We start from the raw sequence: 24,493 nt of genomic DNA, 5'->3' as shown, positions 1-24,493 counted from the left end.
CTATCACCAATCAAAGATTTTTTAAAAGTAGGCGATAACAGAAGTTAGTAATAGAAGAGGCAAAAGACGATTTATAAATCTTTCGTCATAAATTCAAATTTTATTTTGGTCTTAACATTTTTATTATGTAGTTCTCCTCTCTGTTTGTTTTGTCTAAAACCGCTTAACCTGGAGCGGTTAATTTTCAAAACCTTTCAGGAGTTTTGAAACATTTTGAAGTTCATTCATCAAAAGTTGGAACTTCATTTTATTCTAAATATTTCAATATTTAGTGGGGAAGGGAAGTTGTAATGCGCGCGCTCTTCTCATGTTTGTTTTGTTTCAGTCGGAAAAACTTATCCTGGATTAGATTGATTTCTACACCCTTAGATTTACAAACCATTAACTTAACGCTATTTAAAACATAAGTTTAAAAGAAACTGTATATGTTTTTAAAATTTGTTAAAAGTCTATGCCAAAACAAGTCGTATTTATTGCTTTTTTTCATCTAAACAAATTTGTGAAAACGAAACTATTTAACAAAAGATGGAAAAGTAAAATTCTTTATTAAAAGAGCAAATCTTTATATCGTCGGTTTGGTGGAAAAAATCAGAGCTAATGATATTGATGTCAATATTCTTGTGGAACTACTCAGTTAATCAAATAACCAGAGCTTGTTTTGTTAAAAGTAATTCCATCTTCTCACAAAGTCATGTATTGTTATTGATTTGCTCTTTAAAAGCATAAGTAAGTTGTTTCAGTTAAAGTAAAGGTTGTTAAATCATAAATATATTTGAGAATTATAAAGCTAAAATTTGAAAAAAAAAAAAAATTCGAAAAATACGATTATCAATTTGTCAACTAAAGTTATAAGATAGTAAAAATAGCCTTTAAGTTGATTATGATGAAATCAAAACTCATGTAATCTCAAACTAAATAGTTTTGACTTATTTAAGTCAAAAATGTAATAGCTAAACTTTAAAACATTTTGATATAAAACTAACCATACAGACAATATAGTTTCTCTTAAATCTTTTTGTAAGATGTTAATGCATTAACTTTTTAAACCTCATAAGTCAGCTTATAAATGTAATATCAAGACATTGTTTGCAAAAGATGATGGTATTTAAGTATTAGCAAAGGTTGACATCATACCAACTCTGTTACTTAACCACAAATTAAAACTTTTGCGCCAGCTTTATTAGTGCTTGACTATGGACCTTATAACATCAGTGGCTGTAATGCTCAATAGTGTGATGATGTCCAACCGGAACTGCCATAACATTAGCTCTACCCCTTATGAACTAACAGCATTTATATTTGTAATGATGCAAATAATCGATTTTATTTCTATTATCTCAAATAACTTTTAAGATATCTTAACAATGAACACAATACCTCCCTCGAATTCTATTAAGTTCTAATAAAAGCTTGTGTTTTGATATTTAAACATATCGTTCAGATTGTTTTCACGCATCTGTTATCTGCTCCGGAACCACTTTTAAGATTGCATTTTTACATTTCCTTAAATATGCATGTCCATGTTATGAACATGCACACTTTAAATATAAAATTCATTAAATATTTTCGTCATTCAGTTGATTTCAGCTCACAAGTTAACAGCTTCCACGAAACTGACTGAAATATGAACTTCTATTACATCACCTGCATTGCAATGTAAGTTAATATTTAGATGTCAGATTACTTTTTAGTTACGTGAAAATTTAGTTTTACAAAAATAAAAGATAAGCAGATAAGGAAATGTTTTAGTTGAGCCTAAAACTAACCTTAACCTTAGCCCAAGCTCAGGTTAAAACTGTTTTTAGCCTAAGCTAACGTCAACCGTATAATGTCTACCCTTATAACATCAAGTTATAACAATTTGATGAATAAAACTTTAGCATATTATAAATAATATAAGAACAGTAAAAATATTTATTTTCATCTAGCAACCCCTGTTTTTAATTTAATTGAAGTGCGATGTCAATAAATTACCAAAATTTATTGACATCGCACTTCAATCAAATTAAAAACAGGAGTTAAAAACAAAATCAGTTGAAAAGTAAAGAATTCTTTTCTTCATAATTTCCTTTTCAGATGATGATTGAAGAGAATGACTAACAATTGAAAACAGGACTGAAAATGAGACTTTAAGAAAATATATATATAAATATAAGGATTACTATGTGGAGTAAACTGATGTTGTTAAAAATGCTTTTTGAAGCTTGGATTAATGCAAAGCATTTAATGCTAGATTAAACATTCTTTCAGGTACAATAAAATAAATGGACTTGATAAATCTATTTTCAAACTCAGTTATCCCTAAATGCTTATTTAATTCAACAGCATCAAAATGGCGTTTTATTATAACATGTTTTAATAAAAATAACATTATTAAATCTATTTTACACCAATAATAAATAATTTTTAACATTAATAATTTTGACCTACACAGTGAAAACATGTTACAAAATAGCATGAAAAATTAATTTAACAAGTGAAATAAAAAAATAGGGTGGGGCGGGGCTGGTTGAGTTTTACGGGCATGTTGGGCAACTAAAATATCTCAAAAACTACGCATCAAATGACAAAACATTTAATGGATGAATGATTAGGTATATATAATAGTAATACGATGCGCATCAAATGGTTGTTGGACCGCGGTAAAATGAGATGCACGGGTACTATTTCGATTTTGGACCGAAAAAGAAAAAAAACTTTTTGCTATTTTTCTTTTAGATTCTTAAAAAAACATTTATCTGGCATCACTTAAGTGTTGATATTTTACCCTTTTATTTGACTTTCGATTATAATTAACCATTTTTCACTAAGTATTGTAGCTCTTTTTATAACCTAACTTTTGTGTCACCTAGTCTAGTCGGGGTAAGCTGAGCAGGTTTCAAAAAAGTTAATAAAATCAATTAATAAAACGGCATAATCGGATACGGAGAAACAATTTTCGCTGGGTAAACATATTAAGCTCCATAAACACTTTTAAATTAATCATCATTAATTACTCTTAACAATTTAAAATGATATCTGAAACTTTTTCTTGAAAAATATATATATGTGATTTAAAACTATAAAATTTTTCCGAAATTAGATCCACAGTGCAATCATTTGATCTAGACGTAACTTTTTGTCATTAAGTCAAAAACTTAACCATAAATTCCATTTTTTCAGTATCAAAAAACATTTTTATTTGGATACTAATGATTGCACATTACTCTCCCACGACCAGCAGCCTGAACTCAGCTTAACAGTGGATGGCAGAAAGAGATCCGCGCTTCATTAGTTTGTTGTTTATGTTTATTCTCTAAGAACAGGATATGTGCCCTTAAAGGTGCGTTTTCGTGTTCTCAGCAGACGAGTCTTACCCCATTCCAATGGTGGTCCCTTGCGAAAAAGATACCAGCTTGTGTCTTTTACATGAGTACTTTCCAAGTTTTATAAATTACAACGTCTCTTTACTCTTATCCTACAACCTCTGCCTCAATTGAGAGGTCATTCTCAACATTTTTTTTCATCTGAAAAATCAGCAAGAAGCAGCTGTAGTCATAGAAGGCAATAAAGCTGGTAATGATCTACAAATCTATCCATAACCCTAATGAATAAGGAAAGATTTTAAAACATGAAAAAGTGCTAAAAAGTAAATAAACAACAAGTAACTAATCTATTACAACCAAGCCTTCGCAAAATCTGAATTAAACGAACTTAGTTGAAAAAATGAATATCAGCATTGAAAAAGAAAATGTGTTAAGTTCACGGTCGTTTCAAGTTTCTTTGTCACCAATTTAAACAACGAAATGTTTCATAAAGAAAGCGGTCTTTTATTTTTCTAAAGCTAAAATAGTAATCGGAAAACATAACTTTATCAGTAATATGCTGTAAAATTTTACATATTAATCTACCAATGTAATTTTTTAACGAGAAATGGAAATATTTCATTCTTTTAGGATCCAGTTAATGAATCACGATGGAAAAGCGAGTCCAACAAACTGCATTTTTAGCTTAAATACTGATACAGTTTGTGAATACACTTCAAAAGCTGAACTATCAAACGAAATTCCATCTAACATTACAGATCTTACTTTACCTTTTGACTTGTTCATTGAACCACCTGGTGTATTTAAATCGTTACCTTCTTTAAGAATTCTTCGCTTTAGTTCGAGCATTATAAATGCACTTCCATCGGACGCATTTAGTTCATTAACCACATTGACCGATCTTTATCTTGACAACACCCATATATCCAGTCTTCCATCTGATGTGTTCAAGTCATTAACTTCACTAAAAACTCTAAGGCTTTCATCCAACCAGATAAGCAGTCTTCCGTCAGATGTATTCCAACCATTAACTTCATTAGAAACACTAAATTTATCATCTAACCAAATATCCACTCTTCCGTCAGACGTATTCAACTCATCAACTTCATTAACTATTCTTGATTTATCTGGCAACCAAATATACAGCCTTACGCCTGATGTATTTAAGTCATTAACTTCATTAGCATTTCTTAACTTAGGTTCCAATCAAATAAACAATCTTCCGTCTAACATATTCAGCTCATTAACTTCATTAAGATTTCTTTTTTTAGGTTACAACCAAGTATCCAGCCTTCCTTCTAACATATTCAACTCATTAACTTTATTAAAACATCTTGATTTATCTGACAACCAAATATCCAACCTTCTGTCTGACATTTTTAGCTCATTACCTTCATTAATATTTCTTAACTTAGGTTCGAATCAAATATATAGTCTTCCGTCTGACATATTTAGCTCATTAACTTCATTGAGATTTCTTTTTTTAGGTTCCAACCAAATATCTAGTCTTCCGTCTGGCATATTCAACTCATTAACTTTATTAAAACATCTTCAATTGTCATCCAATAACTTATCATTTGTTCCGTCCAAGTTGTTCAGGACGCTAACTTTACTAGTATTTCTTGATTTACAATACAATCAAATAACTAGTCTACAGTCAGACTTGTTCCAAATGACTAATTCGTTAGATAGTCTCTATTTGAATGACAATCCCTTAAACTGTGATTGTGACCTTGCAAAGATAAGTGAGTTCCTGCAATCAAAAAAATCAATTATTTCTGGAAAGTGTCTTAATAATACAAATGGAAAGTTTATAGAGCTGGCACAGCTAAGAGAAATAGGTATTTTTTATGAATGAAATGAATAAGTATTTGATTTATTTATGCTTAATAAATAATTTTTCTCTTAATGAACAGATGTTTTATTCTTAATTATACTCATTTTCTATATGAATACGTCCAAGGTGATTTAATGTTTTGATTAATCAGTCAAAGTAGACAGGATAAGTTACTTTCCAATTAAACTTTTTTTTTTTTCAGTTTCTGTCTTAATTTTTTAATGCGTTAAGTAATACTATATATCGCGAGGTTAGAATTATTTTGTTTTATCTCCCATTTTCAAAGTAGGGAGAAAATGAGTTAATATTTTTAGTTAGTAATATTTACTTTTGAAAGACACTTTATTTTATAATTTTTTTTTCAAAATAGTTTGCTTAAACATAATATATTTAAAGCATAAGTTGTCATTTCTTTTAAAATCTAAGCTAAAATTTTAATTAATTCTTACTTTTAGAAAAAATCTAAAACTTTCTCCCAACGTTTAAACTTGGAGATAGAACAAAATAATTCTAACCTCGCGATATTTAAAGCATATTTTTTAGTCCAATGTATAATCAATTTCATATATAAAAAAAGTAAAAAGTTAATAAATAAAAAGTTATATAAATAAAATATATACATGTATAATTTTTTTATTTATATAATATATATATATATATATATATATATATATATATATATATATATATATATATATATATATATATATATATATATATATATATATATATACACATTATCGACAGACAGCTTGTGGCAGGAATTGAATTTTTAGAAAGAAGTGAATAAATAAACCTTTTTTAGGTCTAATTTATATTCTAATTGTTATATTTACAAGAACTAAATATTATTAAACATTTCTTTATCAATAATTTCCATTTTTAACTAAAGTTTTAATTAAACTTTTGATTGGTCAAAGCAACCTCCTTTATTCTTTATTACTTCTGCACATATCTTTGGCATACGCTCAATCAATTTACGCAGATTTTCAGGTTACGTTGCATTCCTTCTCACTTGCAATACGTGCCAAAGGTTTTTTATGGAAGGTTGATGCTCCTCTCGCATATTTCTATTAAAGTCTGTCCATAGTAACTCTATCGGGTTAAGTTCAGGTGATTATGCTGGCTATTCCATTTTTTTTTAGTATTCACTGGCTTTGAAGATCTTTTAAATAGCTTTTGCAAATTTTGCTGGTACGTTTAAGATCATTATCATTCATGAAAACTTTTTTCAATTTTTGATTCGAAAATGGTCTCTCACCTGACAGCAATACACGATGCTCCAAAATGTCTACAAAATTCTTTTGTCATTATTCCTTTAATTCTGTGCAGGTTTTCAACAAACAACAACAGCACGAAAACAAGATGTTTTGAACCAAAAACTTATAACTTGGACTTATCTGTCCAAAGGACATTTTTCCATTGTTTAAATAACCAATGTTCATGCCTTTTAGCCCAATATAGTTTTTTTTTCTTATTAACTGGTCTTAATGTTTTAAAAGGAGCTATATGAATGCAACGCGAACTTCTTCAGTCGATCCTTTACAGTGGAAGTAAAAATCCTAACATCGTTAAACTGATAAGGACACATACCTGATTTTTTCGGCGGTGTATCTTCTATTCGATATGGAAATTTTCCTTGTTTCCTTATCTTGTAATTTATTTGTTTTTTTTAGGACTTCCAGTGCGTCTTTTACTTGCATTGATACAAGTTTCTTTGTGTCGTTGTAAAATCATCTGCAAGGTAGACCGGGGCACATTGGCCCGGTTTTTTTCTTTGATTCCTAACTTTTTCTCAATTTGTGCTTTATTTTTTTTCTTTATGGGAAAAGGTTGCTAAAACTATATACAATAAAAAAAAAAAGAATTATTAAAAGCTTGTATAAGTTTGTGAATATTTTTAAAATGCTTGATTTAAGGTGATGTTCTTTGGGCCAACATACTTGGGGTAAGTTGGCTCATAGGTTGGAGAAGTTTGGCCCTCAAAAAATTTTCTAGTTAAATTTGAGGTGAGAAAGATGCATACAGTGAAAACAATTATATATAAATGAACAATCGTTACTTTATCATAGCATTTAATATTATTACATACATTGTAGTATTTGGTCACATACTAGTCATTGTCTTTATCTAATGGGACTAAAAGATTAGTTTGACAAGATTGAATCTTGCTAGTTTTAGAATTATTTGGATCAGATAATTTGGTTGAGAATAGTGTTTTGGTATGTGTTTTATTTTTTTGTTTCGAAGCCCTTTCTTTTTTTCTTTTGATGCCTTCTGTTCATGTTCCAAGACTTTCTTAACAGGGGTACTGTTAATATCGCAGAAACTCGTTTCTGATTATTAGGTCTATTTATTCTCTGTTTTCTTAGTTTTTTCAAAAGTCTTCAGGAGGAGGTAAAAATAAATGGTTAGGAGTGGCACTTGAAATTTCATTTAAATCTGAAAAATTTTCTTCCTTTGAAGTAAACAAAGAGGCTATCAATTTATTGAGATTTGTTTGTTTGGAAGTGTTTTAATCTGCAGTGGAGAAATCAACATCAAGATCTGGTCTGTTTAATGTATACGATGGCAAAAAGTCACTTTTTGAAAAAGTATCTCTGTTAAATGGATAAACTCCTATTACTTGGAAGCCACTCATTATGTTCCTTGGAGCTATAGCATTAAAAAGTGCTGTTCTTACAGCACGAGGTAGATCACAGATAGTTATGGCTACAGTGTACTAGAAAGGATAAAAATGTGATTCCATTTTCTTTGCAAAAATCAAGGACTGGTGCATCAAGATGAGAGCTGTGGTTTTCAATCAAAACTAGACAAGCACGGTTGTTTGAGCAACGTGTGTGATATTTAAGAAAATTTTTCTCCGTCATCCAGCCTGAGGAATGGGCTGATCCATCACACCCTATTGGTCAATTAAGTGGGACTTAAAGTTCATTCTCGGAAAGATAAAATATGGGGACCACTATTGCCAACCGCATTAACCGCCAAAGCCATAGTCACTAATGCTGCTCTTTCAGCAGATTTTACTCGACCTATCTGGGGAAAGCCTCTACGAGCGACGATACAGTGTGGTTATTTCACAGTTTGATTCAGGCCTCATCAATATTCCATATGTCTGCAGGGGTCACTTTCAACCTCGCCAAATCATTACTTAAGTCGTCAAAAAAAAATTTTAAGATTATGCTGATTAAAGCTAGTGCAGCGGGCTAAACTTGTTACTTGAGGAGAACAAATAGAAATTTTCGGATGCCTCTTCAAGAATCCTGCAAACCAATCACACCCTGCAATTTGTAACTCTTTCAATGATTGGGGAATTTTTCTGCTGCAAGAAAGAGTATATGTATAGGCAAAGCGTCTGACCTCCTTAGGAGAAAGACCAAATTATATGTCACTGAGTTCTCATAAATCACCTTAGTTTAAACTAAAGCGTTACTAGCTGAAGTTAATCCATTGTACTTAACACAATACCTTCCTAAAGTCTTCCGTGGTATTTTGAGCTCTATACTAACTTTTTTGATTGAACTTTTATGTTCTGTAACTTGTATTACTGCAGGTAACATTGTATCTATACAATTCTACATTATTAATGTAGAATTGTAGTAAAACTTAGATGTTACATACATGCTATACTTATATGTTATATCACATACTTACACTTTTTAAATTTTACTTTCCTTAACATATTTCATATTAATTGCATATTAGTTATTTATGTTTTTGAATATGAAATTTTCATATAATAAAACGAACACTTATTTATAAGATATATAAGATATATATAAAAGATATATATATATTTATATATATATATATATATATATATATATATATATATATATATATATATATATATATATATATATATATATATATATATATATATATATATGATATGATATGATATAGAGTGAATAGTTATTATCTTTTTCATTACCTACGCACCTTGATTACGCTAACAAAATGATTAAATGCCCATTTATTTATCAGGATAATTCATCCCTAACATATTTTTAAGTTTTTAGATAACTGATATGTGTTGAAACTTTCAATTAAGACTGTATTGCATATTTACTTTTTTTAATATGCAATAATTACTTATTAATATTACATATTTCCATATTTCTTTTTTTTTAATACTAAAAAAACAAATTTACTTACTGTTATTACATTCTTACATAAATTTACATCTTACATAAGTTTACATCTTATTTAAATTTACACATTACCTAAATAGTATTACACTCAAACAAAATTATTAAATACCTATTGATTTATTAGGCTTGTTTCTTATATAAAATATGTTTTGAAACTGGCTGAGAAATCCCTATAAAATTAGCGTTTCAATAAAAACATTCTATCACCAGCATTTTCTCCATCACAAACAATTTAAGATGAATCAAAATTTGTGCATGCGTAAACGGGATACGTTAGCCCACATGGCCAACGTGCTTCGTTTGTGTTGGGTCAATCTGCCCCATTGCCATGTTTAGAGTAAAAATTATTTTTACATAACCCATACACAGATATTGTGTAACATTTTTTATTAAAGTAATCCTCAGACTTTAAGCTTCAAACAAGGTACTTACCTATAGCACTACTGTCGAAGACTAGTGAATACAAACACATCAAGCAAACTGTTCTAAATATACTTCAGCTTATCCAAAATCGATAAAAACACACAACACTGCTAACTGTGCTTAGGCATCTGTGATACTTCTGAGGAATGAGGCGAGAGAAGCTGCCGACCTTCCACTTTATTTCTAGCGCGCCGAAGCGCTTAGTCAGAGAACTAACTCAAAAGCCCCATCCTGCCCCTAGGGCTAAGTTGCCCCAGTCCACCCTACACACATAAAAATACTAAAGAAATTTGTAAGACAAAAATCATTTTTCTGGGCTTGAACACCACCTGATTTAAAAATCATTTGCAGTCAGATAATCTTTAGGGAGAAAGAAGAATACAAAAGATGAAAAGAAAATCTTGAAATTAATAGATAGAAAGAGGAATAATTACGTTATAGAGATGATATGAAGACAACATGAAGAGATGTTAAAATGTTGGGATACGTTTTAAAGATTATATGGAACACAAAGAGTTTAGGAAAGAATATTTTTTAATAAGATTTGATTGATTGTAACTATTTTTATTTCTAAAGTATTAAAAGATTGTTTTTTTGTCAAACGTTTGAAAAAACTTATTAGTCACTGTAAAAGAAGAGAAATACAAATAATAATTGTTAGTAAAATATTACCATATGTTACGAGTGAGTATATCGTTATTAAACGCGTTAAGGTTTTATAGTTGAAGCATAAAATTTTTCTAGAGCTATAGAAGTCAAAGAGCATACCTAAACACAAACCACACACAAACTATGCACTGGCCATTTGCGACACCATTTGACGAGACAAACATCTACACACACTGAAAGCAACTTAAAACCAAAATATCCTTCCTCTTACTCTTTCAAACCCTCTATTTCCTCCATTTTTCTTCTTTATTGATAGATGTGTTTGAGTCCAGTAAAATTAAAACTTAAGTGTTCTTTTGTGTTCCTCAGATTACACTAAGAGTAACTAAAAAGTACTAAATTTCAGAAATGTTTTGATTTATTTGCCTTGTTAAACTATATTCTATCCTTTCTGGTGTAAGTTAAAACTACATTTTAAAAGTTTTTAGTAAACCAATCAAGCTTAATTTCTTGTCGAAATGTAAAGTTGGATTAGGCTTTTTTATTTGTTTGAATGTCTCTGTACGCATGCTTAGAAAATATTACTCCAGAAACAAGGAATCCATACTTTTCGAAAAGGAATATCGTCATAATTGTAATTACTTTAATGGTGATTTTTTTTTTTCTTTTAATTTCTTTCGTTCTTCTAGTGGCAACATGATAAGCTATGTTTTGTATTTTATAAAGAAATGTGCAAGTTACTGCCGTACAACTGCTCACCAAATGCCAACATTATTTATTTGAATGGTTATTACAATTGTATTTGTAAGAACGGATACCAAACAAATTCTGGATTTGAAACATTTACTCAAAAATGTAAAGGTGACTTTTTTCTTAGTTTTTTAATACTTTACCAATTTGTAATTTACACTGATAAGTCCTCCACCTTTTTCGTCTTTATATATGAACTTCATCTTTTTTTTTTTCAAAATTATGAATGCTAAGCACGTCCAAATTATCAATTCGGTTAAACATATATCGTAAGATCCCAATGCCGTTACTTTTCGGTTTTATGGGTTGCCTAGAAATTCTAAGGTATGCACAACACATCGCAAAATAGTAGAAAATATTTCCTAATTGCTTTAGGCTTAACTTCAACTTAAAGGTAAAACAGCTTTTATCAGCACTAATTAAATTTACGGCGGCATAAGGTTTACAGAAAAGATTTCGGGGTATCTTTATAAATGCCATTATATGTAAGACAGAAAGCGCCGGATAATTTGCGTAAAAAAGTGTTAGAAACATTTGAAGGTCGGAATCGATTGTTTAACAAATCTTTCTATTGAACTTTATCATAAAATAAAAAGCAAAGATAACCGATTAAATTAAGTACCCATATTTCTGAATTGTAAGGGATTGTTCTTCTTTACGACTACAAGGTTTTTTTTATTAGACTCAAGACATTGTCATGCCTCCCCATACATGTTATGATGTGGAGATTTAGATTTTCTGTCTGCAAAATCACACTCTTCTTTTTTTGTAAAACTTGTATACTATTGACTTTTTAACATCTTTATTAAAGTTATTTCTTTTCTCTTTTCTTCTTCACATGGAATGAGGATAACATAATGTAATCCTGTAATTAATTAATTTTTAAATGTCAAATGTTAAAAAGTAAGTATGGTGCCGGAATCTTCCTTTAAAACTGATCACATTTTTATTAAAATATTCCGCTGAGGAGTTGTTGTTATTTGAAACCTTGAATTTAATCCAATATTTGTTGAGCTAAGTAAACGGGTTCTACAGCTTGCTCAAAGTAGTAATCTTACGCTTTCCCTCTTTTCGTACCAAAGGGTAAGTTAGAGAATTTGCAAAGAAACAATGATTCCATAATCTTCAACTTCAGTAATGATTTTCAATGTTTTTTTTTTATGTAGTTGTAACTTGAGTTTCAAATTTTATTTCAAATTTAATAACTTGTGTAACTTTTTTTTATTTATGATGATATTTAGGGTTTTATCAGTCGAATTGTATAAACATTATCTTCTTGTGTTTTACTGAAATTCAGAAAAATTTAAAGAGATGTATTTATCGCACAGAGATTTTTCAAAAAAGAATTTTTTGAAAAAAGGTTTAAGTTTAAATTGTAGAATGCAGTATTATAGTATTGTAATAAATACCTAAAGGAGAAATTATTTTGGAAGATGACTTTTAGCATTTATAAGTTAATCAATATCAACTTTTTTTGTAAATAAAAATCGACGTTCCCAAACCTTTCACTGTCTAATTGTTTTAACTTTCTGCCTCACTTTATTTATTTTTTTCAGAAAACAGAAGTATTGCATTGCGGAGAGTGTATAAAATTGTTGCTGGGCTTAGAAGAAAAGGGTGTTACTTTCTTCATAAGAAATGCACGTCATGAAATGCTGAAAAACCTGCTATTTATTGTTTATGAGGAGTTCAGGCAATAAAGTCAAAGCTTTGAGGATACCGCTGAATTTTTTTTTTGGTTTTGCTTTTTTTACGTCATATTCAACCCTCTTTCTTAACCATTCGGTGATATTCCTTTGAACTTATTTTGAAAAAAAGTGAAAATTTTTGAAACGTACGTGTCACTTAGTTCACCCTTACATCTAGTTTGTATTACGACAAAGTGGAAGCGTCACGAAGGAGAAAGAAAAGCAAATGTGTAACAGTTTCAGTTTATGATTGACATTCTTGTTAAAAGTATCAATAAAGTGCTTCATTTAATATTAATATTGTGCACAGATAATACTTTTATGCAAAAAGAGTAAACTTAACAATCCCTTCGCATATTTTCCCTTAAAAAACAAATTAAAGAATATAATAAAATTTTGTTTGGGATACTGGAGCACCGGATCACACTGACATCGATTTATTTTAGCATGCAACATTTTTTTAATAGCAGAAACATGTGTATGTAAATATGTGTTTATATATAATGTATTTATATTGATTTTATACATAATTACATTTTATGGATGCATTTTTATAAAGTTGCTAAACACCATCTTTAACTGACTTATAAATGTTAGGTGAGGTAAAAAAAAGTAGCCAACGTTTATACAATTTGTATGAAAAAAAAATTAGAAACTTAGCGACTCGGAGATAGCATCATTCTTAGAGTTTTTTTTAAATGACAAATAATGTAAAACTACAGGTCACACACCAAAAGGTTTTTAACATGAACATATCTAATCACTAGTCACAAATCATTAAAGAAGGCAAAATAACAAATCAAAGGACAAAAGTTCAACACCGACGTAGCAATATTATATATATCACATGACTTAATTCTAGGATTACGCACTTGAACCTCAGATGAAGGTAAAAATGAATTTTGAGAAATATAAAGTGACGTAAGCAGGTAATATTTTTAAATACTCAAATGTTTACTGTATATATATATAGACATGAAGAAAATTAGAATTCTGTTAGAGTTGAAGTCTTTAAAAACAGTTCAAGAAAATAGTTATCATTTGCGCATCTGATTCTTTCTCTCTTAAGAAGTGTCCATCGATTTCAATATTTACTGCAAGTGGTTTTCATGACAATTAATGTAAGAACTTTACAGCAAAGATCAGTAATACAACAGTAATAAAAAGCCAAAATTGAAAAATTACATCTTAGGAAAAATATAAAGATGAAAACTGAAGTCAAAGCATTTTCAAAAGTTTATTTGCAAAGCTAAAATTATCCAACTAAGGCGAAATAAATAAAATGTAAAAAATTGGCGGTAAAAGAACTGTTTTCGTCTAAAATACTTTTTTCTTAATACAAACCTTTTTTTAAAAAATTTTTTACTTACTACTAATATGGATCATGTAGTAAATATCATAAAGTTTAAGTATATTAATACTATTTTGGTTCAAGATCTGACTCGATTATGTTTTACTTTTTGACATTAAGTATCATCTATTAAAGACATCCCCTATTAGGGGCAGGAATGGGTTTCCACAAATAGGACACATGGAGAAAATAAGGTGTCGAAGTGCTTTTGATATCCTCATCAGCACTTTCAGTTACTAAATAAACTGTTGACAGGTTATTTAACTTGCTTCTCACAAAAGGTTTTATCATCACAGATTTGTTTTACTGTTTATGTTTTAGTAGACTTTATCTTAATTTAGCTTTTTTTCATACTACAATAGTTATTGTCCATGTCAAAATATATTATAAATCTTTTTGCTTTGTAGCTTAACAAATATATCTGCTCAAGTGTCTTATATTGCACTAAATAAAGTTCAACTTGGTATCATTTCAGCTTTAGGTCAAATAAATGAAGCAAAAACAGCAAAAAATAGTGAATGTTATTTTACAGACTTACCTGGTTGTATTTTGCTCCTAATCAAAAAACAAAATTAGTGCAATATATTTTAGAACTTGAACTGGTTGGCAGAAACATCTGGACTGCTGTTGGTAAATAATACGATTACTAACAAATTAAACTCTTCTTAAGTCTGGAATTACAAAGAAAACCTTGGGTTGAAAAAAGTGTTCTCTCTGTTGAGCAGGAACATAACTTGGTGCGTAGCATCATCCGCTACGGTGAAGTTGTCATGCCGATAGCAGAACAAATGCTTGGAAGATACGTTTACCAGTTTTGTGTCAAAAATAAAAAACCCATACCATTCAACAGCGAGACCTATTCTGTGTGAAAAGATTAGATTAAAGCTTTTATGCAACGCAACCCAAGTATATCATACAGAAAGGCGCTGACCAGGTTCAATTTAAATGATTAGTTTGCTAAGATGGAAAGAATTCAGATTTTCAGCTCCAAAATAAGCAAGAAAAAAAATTTGAATATGGACGAAAAGGGTTTTCAGTTGTCAATTTATGATCAGTAGATGTTATTAGTGAAGAAGTTCAGCAAACATGATCACATTGTGACATCGGAATGGCGTTTTAGTTAATTAATTGACTTTTGTTTGTCACTATTTCAAATACATTTTGGTTGCAAAAGTGCGATTTTCATGATGGGCCTTATTATTCCCAAAGGTGGGTAATAAGGCCCACCTCACATTTTTTTAAATAAATTTGTTACAATTATATAAAACATGATTTGAAACTAATGTTTCGCCCAATGCGAAGCAACAAAAAGGAGCTAATACTTATATTACTTAACTTACTTATATTGGCTAATAAAGAAGATTCTATTGAACAAAATAATTAAGCGGGCCTTATTACCCCGTTTTACCTTACACTCATCTTTTTCTCTAATCTTGCTTTAGTCAGAGTGCGTAAAAGTTTATTATATGCAATATTCAAAATACCACTGCTTACCACTGGCACCTCCTTTTACAATGCTATGACAAACAGATCTTTAAATGTTAAACATTCTTTTCATGGTTTCAGCCCCCCCCCCCCCCCCCCATGTTTTCAAACTGACATAATTACTAAAAAAATTACTTCTGTAGTTTTAAAACATGGAACTATTGTTTTAAGGTCTGTGACTGATAAAATCAATCAACAAAACTGAAAAATACTGATTGGCATTACTGACTGTTAGTCCATTCTTCAAGTAGATAATCAGCATGATTACTATCTTTAATCAATATCAGACATCAACTTAAATTCATAAGCAACAAGCGGATTCATTAAAAGTGTAAAAACTTATTAACCTTCTGTAAAAACAGTTCATTTTGCAAGAGGAGAAAGAGAACAATTAATAATGTCATCATTTCGGTTAATAATCAAAAAAACCATTATAACTGTTTGGAATATATTTTTCTGAATGAGATTCAGAGTTTTGGAAAAAAAAGCCTCAACTCCTTATCAAACATCAATTAAAAGTTAGCGGCTGGCTGAATGATTTAAGTTTTTTTTATTTCTGCTGTAAGATTAATTTATGATGCTATTTTTTTAGTTTTCACTGTGTTTTAAAGTCTAAAATAATATTAATAATAATTACTTGTTTTTGCTATAATGGAGTTTTAGTAATTTCATCTTGTTAAACTAAGCCAAGCTTCAAAAAGCAACTTTCTTTTAACGACAGATGTTCACTCCGCATATTAATCCCAGTAATTTCTTTAAGTGTCGTCATCAACGCTGTTTTCGTTTTTTGTATTTTTATATTGTAAGTAGGGATCGCTAGTGTACGGTATACTAAAAATTTAATGCACAGTTTACCGTATAGAATACCGTAAAGTATACTGTAAAGTATAACGTAAACTAAACTTTTTACTTAATGATTTTTTTGATTGCTATTGTTTTTAATTCATTTCAGATCAGAGAAATCTGTAGAATAAGCAATATTAAATCTTAAAACGATGAAGAGCAGCACAAACAGCCTGGTGTAAAAATATAACAACTTAACAAATTAAAGTTTTTACTAAGTAAATCTAAGACACAAATTGAATTAAAAAAAAAACACTTTAATCATGATTAGTCAAATAATAGACATGGTCCAGTAATTTAATTCATTAATAAAATGTAATTATTAAATTAACAAGCCAGTCCAAAAATATTTCACAAATAAAACTAAACAGGCATACTAATCTGTATACTAACTTCAAGTATACCAAGTATACCGTAAAGTATACCGTAAAGTTAGTATACCGTATACTGTAACCGGCGATCCCTAATTGTAAGTCATACTCTTCAATCACTATCCAAAAATGTTAAAGTTAATTATTAAGAAAAGAAAGGATTTGTTCTCAAACGATTCTCGCTCAGTATTTTACTGATATCATACTCCAGTTGATATAAAAAAACAGCTTCTTTAATGGAAATATATTCATTATTCTTACTGAATTTGTAATATGGCTAAAGCTTTATTTATCAAACCGTTATAAATTGACGTTTTCAGGGTTGACATTAATGGCGTGCGTTAGTTTAGGCTTAGACCAATTTTAAACCGAGCTTGCGCTAAGGTCTTGGTTAGTCTTTGGGTCAACCAAATCAATTTCCTTCTCTGCTTCTCTTTTATCCTTTTCTCGTTTAACTTCACATAATTAACAAGTAATCTAATATCTGAATATCAACGCAGATAAATGATTCGAGATGCGTGAAAACAGTCAAAACAACTTAAAACTTATGCTTAAATACCAGAAAACAAGTTTTTATTAGAACTTAATAGAATTCCAGAGAGAACTGCAGCCTCTGATATTGATAAGGTCAATTGTAAGGCACTATTGTAGCTGACGCAAAAGATTTTTTTTATGATTAAGTAACAGCATCCGTATAACACCAACCTTTGCTTATGTTAAATACCATCATACCCTACAAACAATGACTTTGAGATTATATTCACAAGCTGTTTAATGAGAATTAAAAATTTGAAGAGCATTAACATCAAAATCATTAGTTCTGTTCAAAAATCTTATTTTTCTTAGAGATTGACTTCATGATCTTTTTTAACCAAGCCAACGATTTATTCATCGGCTTTTTAATAAAGAACTTCATTTTTACAATCTTTTTGTTAAAGATTATCATTATATCAACTTTTGTTTTGATGAAACAAAGTAATAAACAAAGCATTTGATGGATTACATATCATATTTACTTATTACATATTGTCTACAGTGTTACCTGAGTGATTTGCTCTGCTTAATCAAAACCAATCAAAATATTTATCACATCATATTGAAATATAAAGGATTACAATAGATAAACGAGTCCATCAAGAAAATGATAAAAAAATTGATCAAAAAAATGGTGAGGGGATTGATGCACTGGGACAAGAAAAATAAAGCTCACTTTTTCAAAATATTTTCTTGGTGACACATGGGTGTAAATACTGTCCCATTATTGGGTTGCAGTTGTTACCAACCTCGGATACCAAACTCTATCTTTTTAGTACTGATGGATGAAAAACTGAAATTATTGAAAATTAATTTTACCACCATTTTCGGCAACTCCTGTCGTATAACTATTTTTCTGCGGTCGTATGATCGAAGCTTCGATTGCAAACTTATTAAAAATCGAAGCTTCGATTGCAAACTTATTAAAAAAACTATACATTTTATTGTTTTCTAGAATGACTTTTCGTGCATATTTCATCAGTTTCGTATAGCGGTCGTATAACTAATTTTCAACATTAATCTTCAAGTTCTAAAAAATGATATCGAGGTTAAAAATGCTTTAAGCACAGAAAATCACTTGAGGTTTTTTTGTCTCTTGATAACTCACAAACGTTGGTCTCACTAAATTTTTTTGGATTAAAATTATATCTGAAATTGTTTAAAAAAATTAGTAAAAATTTATTCCTTAAATCGTAATATACAGTTAAAATATATTAAGAAACTTGATTATTTCGCTTTCAATAAACTTCGTTCATATTACTCACAAGTAATATTACGCATTTAAAGAATGTATTATACACTAATATATAGATTGTCAATTAAAAGAAAGGATAAAAATGGAAGGATGGTTCTGAGTGCCAGAACCAAATGTTTTGAGGTTTTGAGATTTTTTCAATCAGCAGTTTAAAATTTTTTCTTTATAACTTTTTTTGCTTTGTAAAACCTAAATTTTGAGAGCTAAAAGTTTAATTAGTTAAAATACTAATAATTTGTTTTTAACAAATTTAAAATAAAAAATTTTTTTTATAACATTAACAATGGAAAAAAAAAGGAAAATGTCCAAAACAATTGAAAAAAGAGTTCGTTATAACCCTACTTACAAAATATTCCTAAAACTTTATTAGTATAAAAGATTTAGGCTATATTTCTGTAGAATTAGAGTGTGAATTGGACAATCTCCTAATAAAAATAATTACTGGGATAATTTATTTCATAATTACTATTGCATATGGTTTCAAACTTTAAAATTTAAATAACTCTAAACTACAAAAGTGTGACTCTGCCGTTTTTTCCCGTGTGGTCTTCATATATATATATATATATATATATATATATATATATATATATATATATATATATATATATATATATATATATATACAATTGAATCCCGTTAAGTCGGACCCTTGCACATTCTCTATCAACTTACTGTAAAATCATCCGCTTAAGTCGAACCATTCGCTAACTCGTACTGTTTTTTGAGGTCCCTTCGGCAAAAAACTTCGCTTAACCAGGGGCGATTTTACGGGGGGGGTGTGTGTGTGTGTGTGGGGGGGGGGTGTTACACCCCCCTAGCAATTGTAAAATCAAACTTAAAGTCGATATTTTTTTGAAAAAAAGTTATAGTCGGTAAATTTCATGGATTATTTTTCAACATGACTTTTATAGAATTTAAAAACAACAAGTTTTTTGAGTATTTTTAAAATCTGCTTATATACGATAGTCGCGATATAATTACCTTTTACAGTGGCGATATCTATTTTTAGGATAGGATTTTTGAGTCGGTATTTTTAACATACTTCATCCCCCTCGTATTTTTCCTAGAATCGCCCCTGCGCTTAACTAGGACTTTTATTTTGAATTTGCATATAAGTGCGTATAATAACAAAACTTCCAATACTTCAATCAAAATTCCAAACTTTAAACGCTCGAAAATAAAATACTTTTGCGTCAAATATAATTAAACATAGCTAAGCATTTTCACGGAGAGCTTTCGATTTAGTTAAGCTTCGATTAAATTCTATTTGTTAATAACTATTACATTAAATGTTTAAAAATATCAATTAAAATTCAAAACTTAGAACGTTCGAAAATAAATAACTTTTTCGTCAAACATAATTTAATGAACTAAATATTTTCGCTGATATCTTCGATTCAGCTATACTTTGATCAAGGTCTCTTCACTAAAAATGTCGAAGGTTGCTAAAAGAAAGCTATAGTAGAACTTTAACAGAAAAATATAAAATTCTTATAAAATTCTAACTCGACAAAGGAGAACCATCTTTATCTATATCAAAGAAATATGGCATTCAAAAGCAAACGTTGCCTGGATGGTCAAAAGAAAAAAACAAAATATATTCAAGAGTCGAAAAAAAATAAAACTTCTGTGAAAAGAGTGCAGATGCGTGTCTCCCTAGATGAGAACTTGAATAAAGCATGGTAAATGTGGCTTTTAAACACCCGACACCAAAACATTCCTGTGTGTGGAACCATTTTCAAAGGCAAATTTTTGCATTTTGCAAATTTCAATAAGTCGGGCATTTTGCAAATCTCAATCAGTCGGACATTTTCAAAATGTCCGACTTAACGAGAGCTCTGCTTAATTCGGACATTTGCTAAGTCGAACAAAAAATACATACCCCTTCAGAGTTCGAGTTAACGGGATTCTACTGTATATATGTATATATATATATATATATATATATATATATATTTGGTCTAGGAATTAATTCGTGCGGTTTTTAATTGAAAATTGAAGGTTTATTTTAATAACTAAATGGATGAGTATATTAATGAAAATAGTGTCCATCGCTAGTCACTACTTTTGCCCATCTTTCCGGCAATTTACGAATTCCGTGTCGAAAAAATGCTTCATCCTTAGAAGTGATCCAATCAGAGACCCATTTTTCGATATTTTCTGAAGAAGTGAAGCACTGTCCAATCAAATCGTTATTCATGCAATCGAACAAGTAGTAGTCAGAAAGAGCAATATCCGGAGAATACGGCGGGTGGGGAAACACTTCCCATCCGACATTTTCCAAATAGCTTTTAACAGGTTTTGCGACATGTGGTCGAGCGTTATCATGCTGAAAAATGAGTTTATCATGTCTGTTACCCCAATCTGGTCGTTTTATGATCAGAGCTTGCTTCAAATGCATTAATTGTCGTCGATAACGTTATCCATTAATAGTTTCACCAGGTGTCAGAAGCTCATTTTTACACCACACCTTTCATATCCCACCATACACACAGCATAACCTTTGCACATTGAATATTCCGTTTGGGTTTTGATGGACCTGGTTCACCTGGCTTTACCCAGGCCTTTTTTCGTTTAGGATTCTCGTAATAAATCCATTTCTCATCACCAGTAACGATTCGATGCAAAAATCCCTTTCTTTTCTGTCTTTCAAGCAGCAATTCACAAATGGTCTTTCTTCTTTCCACGTCTCTGTCTTTTAATTCATGTGGAACCCAATGAGACATTTTTTGAATCATACCCATGGCTTTGAGGCGTCAGGAAACTGTTGATTGTTCAACTCCTAACGATTTTGCAAGGTCCTCTTGCGTTTGACAAGAATCCTGATCGAGCAATGCTGCCAATTCTGCATCTTCCATTTTTTTCGGCTGTCCTGGTTGCTCTTGGTCTTCCAAACAAAAATCACCACTTTTAAACCGTGCAAACCACTTCTGACACGTTCGCTCAGCTAGAGCATGGTCACCATAAACTTCAACCAAAATACGATGACTTTCGGTAGCACTTTTTTCGGTAGCAGACACCCCGCAAAAACACTTTATCAGGAACAAAAATCGACATTATAAGTTAAATTAAAAATAAAGTTGTTTACGCTTAAATCAAATGATTTATAATGGAAGTGATGCGCAATAACAGTGATCTTCGCACGCATGCGTGGCTAAACGAAACGCTGAGACAATAAGCTAGTTTCGTAATCCCTTGTCAAACCGCACGAATTAATTCCTAGACCAAATATATATATATATATATATGAAGACCACACGGGAAAAAACTAATAAGAAAAATACTAATAAGAAAAATGCGCGATCAATAATTTTGTTAAAACTCAAGTTTAAAAATTTAGGAAACTTTTAATACCTACCATTTATGCAACTTTGATTAGCGTGGAATGGCGTATTACTCATCCATGATATTGTGAGGAGGGAGAAAAGTTAAAACCAGCGAAAAGACGTACGTACACGTACACATGTACAGACTTATTCACCTACAAACATATATATATATATATATATATATATATATATACAGGGTGGCCCATAATTAGTGTCCCATCTTAAAAAAGCAATTCCTTGAAAACTAGGGATGGAAAACACATAAAACTTTTTGATAAACAATTTATTAACAATATCAAATAAAATTTAAAGATTTTTTTCGAAATGTCGACCATCGGCTTTCACACAAGCTTCAAGACGCTTTGGAAAGTCATCTACGGTGGCACGCAAGTAGGCGGGTGAAAGCGAATCCCATGCTTTTTGAAGCGCTTTCTTCAGAGAATCAATCGTTTTATGCGGTTTTTTGCACGCTTCAGCTTCCAGAACACTCCACACTGAGTAATCCATTGGATTGCAGTCGGGACTACTTGGAGGCCACTCATTGTGCTTGATGAAATCGGGGGTGTTTCGGCCGAGCCAATCTTGCACAATTTTGGCTTTGTGGGCTGGAGCACTATCCTGCATGAATGTCCAACAATGTCTACGAAGCTCCTTTTGACTCCATGGAAGTATTTCTTTGATCAAAACGTCATTCAGATAGTTTTGGGCTTTTACTTTAACGCCTTGTTGAACAAAAATCAATGGTGTCTTCTTGGTGGCACTGATACCCGCGAACACCATTACTGAAAGAGGATGTGCTGCCTTTTGTATTGTGATATTAGGCTTTGAGGAAGCGTAGACACGATCATTCTGCACATTGTGATGTTGTTGAACTGTAAAAATCTTCTCGTCTGTGAAAACGATGTTGAGATGAGCGTTGTTGGCGAAACGGGCGAGGAGATCCTTGCAGCGATCCTTGCGCTTCTGCTTTGATGCCTGAGACAAAAGCTGTGCAGGATTTTTCTTGTAAGCTGTCAAATTTAGATAATCCTTGGTAATTCTTCCAAGAGAACTTCGAGAAATTTGGAGCTGTTTGGCCATTTGTCGCATACTGCGTTCTGGGTTGCGGCGCACCCGTTCACGAACTTGCTTGATTTTTGCATCAGTCACCACGGAGCGCTTTCTTCCTTTGCGTGGACGATCTGACATTGTTCTCAATGCTTTGAAGCGTTGAATTGTTCTATAAACAAGCTTTCGCGGCACTTTGAGTCTAGTCTGGATGTCGCGTGCTGAAACTCCTTTCTCATGAAAATCAATAATACTTTGCCGATATGGTGATGGTCTTGTCATTGCTAAAAAAACAAGTAAAGTGAGTGAAGGCAGCAGTAAATAGATCAAAATATATAATAATATCAAAAACCAAAGCAAAATTAATAGTTTTCCATCCCTAGTTTTCAAGGAATTGCTTTTTTAAGATGGGACACTAATTATGGGCCACCCTGTATATATATATATGTAAATTTATAATACGCATTCTCTAAATACAAATATTTGTATTTAGAGAATACCTATTATTTGATGTTTTCTTATTATTATAACATACACTCTCATAGAAGATGTCAACATTCAAGTCATATAGAGATAGATAGATAGATAGATAGATAGATAAATAGATAGATAGATAGATAGATAGATAGAGAGATAGATAGATAGGATATATAGACAGTGACAGAACAAGCACTGCGATTAAAAAAAACCTTGACTTGTTACTGATAACAAGATAAGATTTTTTTGCTGCAATTTTTACTTTAAACCGACTTCGAAACAAAACTTTTCTGTAGTTAGAGTAGTTTTGACATCCAACAGGCATGGCTGTAAGTACAAGGAGCCCAAATTTTATTCATCAATGTGAAGCACAATTAATTTAGTTGATATTGTTATTTGGTGTTTGGCAATTAGTAGTCATCATGGAGTGACTGACAATAATACATGCTTGCGTCAGTTTATATTCTACAAGGTCCATTTTCATTTGAGTTTTTTGATGCGTAATCTTAGAACTAATACAGGCGATAGATTTGGTGCAAATCTTTCTTGGAGTTAAACGATTTGCCCTTGATTTGAATTGTTATTTTGTCTTTCCAAATAATTGGTAACTAGTAATTAGATATTCATACTAAATATAAAAGAGAACCATAAAAATCGGATACTAAACAGATCTTGTTAGTATTTTCACTTACGTATAATAATTTTTTTCTCTCAATTTTTTTAATTTATTTTTACTTTTCTATAAATTAAAAGTAAAACATTTTACTTTTGTAGAAACTTTTTTTTTTCATTTTTTTTTGCATGTTATTTACTTTTGTAGTTTTACTTTTGTTATTTACAAAAAAAGTCTTTGGATGTCACTTTTTCCGAAGCTCTAAGTTTCTAATTTTTTTGGCTACAACAACTGCTTCTTATAGCTATGAATCTGAAGAAATGTTAAAGCTAACATATCATCTAATGGAACTTTGTATTATTAGCAAATATTCATTTTGCTATACCCCATTTTTATTATATTTATGAAAACAAACTAAA

General features: G+C 30.5%; 1 protein-coding gene and 1 pseudogene across 2 annotated transcripts; one reads left to right on the top strand and one right to left on the bottom strand.

Annotated features, from left to right (window-relative positions):
- The first annotated feature begins 1,430 nt into the window (after positions 1-1,430).
- On the top strand, positions 1,431-13,445 carry LOC149893543 (uncharacterized). Of its 2 annotated transcripts, none has more exons than XM_090070015.1 (4): positions 1,431-1,656; positions 3,936-5,146; positions 11,055-11,189; positions 12,635-13,340. In XM_090070015.1, the coding sequence occupies exons 1-4, from the start codon at positions 1,625-1,627 to the stop codon at positions 12,727-12,729; spliced, it is 1,473 nt and encodes a 490-aa protein (XP_089926141.1). In that variant the 5' UTR covers positions 1,431-1,624; the 3' UTR covers positions 12,730-13,340. The 2 variants fall into 2 exon arrangements, with proteins under 2 accessions (XP_089926141.1, XP_089926146.1); XM_090070020.1 differs by having other exon boundaries at positions 1,440-1,656; positions 11,055-11,183; positions 12,635-13,445.
- Positions 7,520-8,202, bottom strand: LOC149893544 (uncharacterized; annotated as a pseudogene).
- Positions 13,446-24,493: the final 11,048 nt, after the last annotated feature.

The sequence above is a fragment of the Hydra viridissima genome, unplaced genomic scaffold (assembly GCF_058129835.1).
Source record: "Hydra viridissima isolate aposymbiotic clone 2 unplaced genomic scaffold, HvirCarnegie_v1 scaffold_1, whole genome shotgun sequence".
NCBI lineage: Eukaryota > Metazoa > Cnidaria > Hydrozoa > Anthoathecata > Hydridae > Hydra > Hydra viridissima.
The sequence above is the reverse complement of the archived record's forward strand: the minus strand, read 5'-3'. Positions and strand labels throughout refer to the sequence as shown.